The following is a 5,172-nucleotide window of genomic DNA, read 5'->3' on the forward strand; positions in this document are numbered from 1 at the left end:
TGGGCCCGAAGAGAAGCCCCTGAGAGCGAAGCCACGTGGGTGGAGAGTACACTGCGGGGGATTTCCAGGCCTGAGGTCTTCCCAGGTCTTCAGGGCCAACTCAGGTAACCACGTGGCTGTCTGTGCGGGGGAGAAAGCCCGAACAGAGGCATTCGGGTGCACAGATGCTGCCTGCCTTCCTGTGAGGTATCCTTCCTCTCCTACATTCTGCTGCTAGCTCTGAAGACGCCTTTCATGGGAGAAGGATTTGGCTGAGGTTTAGAAGCCATCCCCACCCTAGGCTGGAAGGCACACTTGTAATTAGGGGAGAGACTCCAGTGATCAGGGCTGTCTCTAAGTGGTGGGGATTTCCCTCCCTTCCGGGTCTGGTTATCTGGCTGGATTTCCAGTCTACCCACACGGTCTTGCTTAACCCGTTGATACACCTGTGGGGCAACAGCAACAAAATGGAACACGGCGTCGGAAGATCTGTGTCCATGTCAACATTCCAGAACTTTTTCTTTGTGTGGCCTCCCTTTTTCTCACTTGTTAAGACATGGTCGTAACACCTGCCCTTCTTACTTCCTGAGGGTCTTATAAAAATAAAATACAATAATGTAATTAAAAGGACTTGGATTTGCCAAGTGCCATTGTTACTTTTCTTTGTTACACCCATGTCCATGGGGAAGTCAGCCTAAGGGTCACTTCCCATTATCACTGTCGCCCAGGGTGGATCCTTGTGCAATCCCACTCCCTGCACTTCTTCCCCAGGGGCAACTTCTATGATGAATTCTAGACCATGTTTTTTAATACTTTCTTCATACACATGCACCCACAGACATCAGGGCCCCAGACCACCCGCTTCATCTCACCCCACCCCATGCCATGCCACCCCACCCCATCCCCACCCTTACATCATTTATCAGGGGAGACTGATTTCTGTTTTCCAGGGTCCCATGGAATACCTTCTCCCCCCCCCAAGATCCTGAGCTGCATGTGGATGGGGTTGGGTGGTTGGAGAGATTCCTGGATACCTGTTTAAAAACTTAAAAGGTGAGACATTTGCACCACATATCAATCAGAGACCTTTATTTATTTAAGAGCCAAATAACTTTATTGAAACCAAACAACTTTATTTACGGCAAAACTGGGGGAAAAAAACTGGAACCTTTTGCAAAGCCAACACTATAATATGAATGCTCGGCATGGTGATCAGGGAAATCAGGTGATCACCACGCACCCTGTGGCTATAGGGAAAACAGTCCCAACTCAGTTCTTTTTGTCACTGTCGCCCAGGGTGAGCTTGTCGAAGAGGTACTCCGCCATGCCATCTTCCGGAGCCCGCATCTTGCGCAGGCTGGTGACATAGACCCCCAGCTCTTTGATGAACTTGACTTGCTCGTGGAGGTACTGGCTCTCCAGGAAATGGCACAGGTGGGCGTCGTTCTTGTCGGTGGCCAGCTGGTGCAGGTCGAGCAGGCTCTGGTTCACGCACTTCTCCAGGTGCAAGGCGCACTCCATGGCCTCCAGGCCGCTCTCCCAGTCGTCGCAATATGGCTTCTTGATGTCTCGGAGGTGGATGCGGCCTCCACGCTGGTTCTGCAGCTGCATCAGCTTCTCGGCATGCTCGGTCTCCTCGTGGGACTGGCGCAGGAAGAACTGGGCGAAGTTCTTCAAGGCCACGTCGTCGCGGTTGAAGTAGAAGGCCATGGACCGGTACACGTAGGAGGCGTAGAGCTCCAGGTTGATCTGGCTGTTGATGGCGGCCTCGCAGTCGGGGTGGTAGTTCTGGCACACTTGTGAGAGCGGCGCGGTGGCCATGGCTGGCGGCCCGGCCATCAAGGCAACAGTGACTGCGGTGCGAAGCGAAGGTTGCAGCGACAGGTCCGTTGTGTGTTTTCAAGCTAGGCAAAGAAGAAAGCCTGGCAGTGCTCTCTGCGATGAGGCTGGAATGAGGTCCGGAGCAGGGGGTGGGTGGGAGTGGGGGTAGTGGTGAGGGCAGAGGGAGAGAGAGTCTTAAGTAGACGTTGTGTTCAGTTCCCAGCCCGACCTGGGGCTAGATCTCACCACCCTCAGATCAGGACCTGAGCGGAAACCAAGAATCCCCCACTTAACCAACTGGGCCGCCCAGACGCCCTGGTGCAGTGTCTTGAGGCCATTTTTAAAAATAACGATTCTAGAGGTGCCTGAGTGGCTCAGTTAATTAAGCATCCGACTCTTGATTTAGGCTCAGGTTGTGACCTCAGAGTTGTGATGTTGGACTCTGCGCTGGGCGTGGAGCCTGCTTAGGATTCTCTCTCTTCCTCTTGCTCTGTCCCTCCCCCTCCAAAAAAGAAGAATAAAATAACAACTCTATTGAGATGTAATTCATATACTATAAAATTCACCTTCTGAAAGTGAACATTTGGTTGGTTTTTAGTATATTCATAGTGTTGTGCAACCATCACCACAATCTAGTTTCACATTTTCATCGCTCCAAGATGAAATTGGCTACCCATAAGCAGTCACTCCCCAGACCTGGCTACCACTAATCTATTTTCTATCTCTATAGATTTGCCTATTCTGGACGTTTCAAATAAATGGAATCATGCAGTATGTGACCTTTTGTATCTGATTTCTTTACTTAGCATAATGTTCCTAATCTTCCTTTTTATATGGATGTGCCACATTTTATTTATCCTTTTGTCAGTTGATGGAAATTTGGGTTGTTTCCATTTTGTGAGTATGAATAATGTTGCTATAAATATTTGTTTGCAGGTATTTGTGCAGAAATATTTTTATCCTCTTGGGACTATACCTAGGAGAATTGCTAGGTCATATGACAACTTTATGTTTAATATTTTGAGGAACTGCCAAATATTTTCCAAAGTGGCTATACCATTTTACATTTCCACCAATGACGTGTGAAGTTTCCAACAGTTATTGTGTCTTTTTTAAATTTTAGTCATCTTAGTGGATGCAAAGTAGTATCACATTGTGGTTTTGATTTGCATTTCTCTAATGATTAATGATGTTGAGCATCTTTTTATGTACTTATTGGCCATTTGTATATCTTCTTTTTCTCTTTTCTTTTTTAAACGTTAATTGCAGCATGGCTACCATTCACTGTTATATTAGTTTCAGGTGTACAACGTAGTGATTCAGCAATTCCATACATTACTCAGTGCTCATCATGATTAAGTGTACTCTTAATCCCCATCACCTGTTTCACCCATCCCCCCAACCATCTCCCCTCTGATAACCATCTATTTGTTCTCTGTAGTTCAGAGTCTGCTTTTTGGTTTGTCTCTCTTTTTTTCCTTTGTTCGTTTGTTTTGTTTCCTAAATTCCACGTATGAGTGAAATCATATGGTATTTGTCTTTCCCTGACTGACTTATTTTGCTTAGTATTATACCCTCTAGATCCATCCATGTTTTTGCAAATGGCAAGATTTCATTCTTTTTTTGTGGCTGAGTAATATTTTGTATATAAATATATATCACATCTTCTTTATCCATTCATCAGTTAATTGTCATGGGCTGTTTCCATAATTTGGCTATTGTAGATAATGCTGCTCTGAATATTGGGGTGCATGTATTCCTTTGAATTAGTATTTTTGTATTCTTCGAGTAAATACTTAGTAGTGCAATTGTTGGATTGTGGGATAATTCTATTTTTAACTTTTTGAGGACTCTCCATACTGTTTTCCACAGTGGCTGTACCAGTTTGCCTTCCCACCAACAATGCCAGAGGGTTCCCCTTTCTCCACATCCTCACTAGCACCTGTTGTTTCTTGTATTCTTGATTTTAGCCATTCTGACGGTGTCAGGTGGTCTCTCGTTGTGGTTTTGGTTTGCATTTCCCTGATGATCAGTGATGTGGAACATCTTTTCATGTGCCTGTTGGCCATCTGGGTGTCTTCTTTGGAGAAATGACCGTCCATGTCTTCTGCCCATTTCTTAATTGGATTATGTGGGGTTTTTTGGTGTTGAGTTGTATATGTTCTTTATATATTTTGGATACCAACCCTTTATCAGGTATGTCATTTGCAAAGATCTTCTCCCATTTAGTAGGTTGTCTTTTAGTTTTGCTGATTGTTTCCTTTGCTCTGCTTTTAACTTTGATGTAGTCCCACAGGTTGTTTTGTTCTGGTTTCTNCTTTCTTTCTTTCTTTCTTTCTTTCTTTCTTTCTTTCTTTCTTTCTTCCTTCCTTCCTTCCTTCCTTCCTTCCTTCCTTCCTTCCTCTCTCTCTCTCTCTCCCTCTCCTTTCTTTCTTTCTTTCTTTCTTTCTTTCTTTCTTTCTTTCTTTCTTTTCTCTTTGTTTCTTTCTCTCTTTCCTTTTTTTAATGTAGGCTCCACACCCAGAGTGGAGCCCAATTCAGGGCTTGAGCTCAGGACCCCGAGATCAAGATCTGAGCTGAAATCAAGAGTTGGGTGCTTAACCAACCAAGCCACCCAGTCACCCCTCATCTCTGATTTTTTTCATCAGTGTTTTATAGTTTTCAGAGTACACATCTTTCGTCTCCTTGGTTACATTTATTTCTAGGTATTTTATTATTTTTGGTGCAGTTGTAAATGGGATTATTTTCTTAGTTTCTTTTTCTGGTACTTCATTATTAGTGTATAGGAATGCAATAGATTTCTGTATATTGATTTTGTATCCTGTGACCTTACTAAATTAATTTATCAGTTTTAGTAGATTTTTGGGGAGTTCCAGTACTGTGTTGAATAAAAGTCATGAGAGTGGACATCCTTGTCTTGTTTCTGATCTTAGAAGAAAAGCTCTCGGCTTTTCACCACTGACTATGGTATTAGCTGTGTGGGTTTTTCATATATGGCCTTTATTATGTTGAGGTATGTTCCCTCTAAACCTAGTTTGTTGAGGGCTACTATCATGAATCGTTTGTGTACTTTATTAAATGCTTTTTCTCCATCTATTGAAATGATCATATAATTTTTATCCTTTCTCAATGTGATGTGATGTATCACATTGATTAATTTGTGAATATTGAACCACCCTTTCATCCAAGGAATAAATTCCACTTGATGGGGTGAATGATTTTTTTAAAGATTTATTTATTTATTTGAGAGGAGTGGGACAGAGGAGAGAGAGAATCTCAAGCAGACTCTGTGCTGAGCAGGGAGCCTGATGCAGGACTTGATCCCATGACCCATGAGAGCATGACCTAAGCCAAAACCAGGAGTTGGGTGCT

General features: G+C 43.8%; 1 protein-coding gene across 1 annotated transcript; it reads right to left on the bottom strand.

The window, feature by feature from the left end:
• Positions 1 to 1,248: 1,248 nt before the first annotated feature.
• Positions 1,249 to 1,800, bottom strand: LOC100463558 (ferritin heavy chain-like). Its single transcript, XM_034649713.1, has one exon. The coding sequence runs from the start codon at positions 1,798 to 1,800 to the stop codon at positions 1,249 to 1,251; it is 552 nt and encodes a 183-aa protein (XP_034505604.1).
• Between the last annotated feature and the right edge of the window lie 3,372 nt (positions 1,801 to 5,172).

This window comes from Ailuropoda melanoleuca, chromosome X (genome assembly GCF_002007445.2).
Source record: "Ailuropoda melanoleuca isolate Jingjing chromosome X, ASM200744v2, whole genome shotgun sequence".
Classification (NCBI taxonomy): Eukaryota; Metazoa; Chordata; class Mammalia; order Carnivora; family Ursidae; genus Ailuropoda; species Ailuropoda melanoleuca.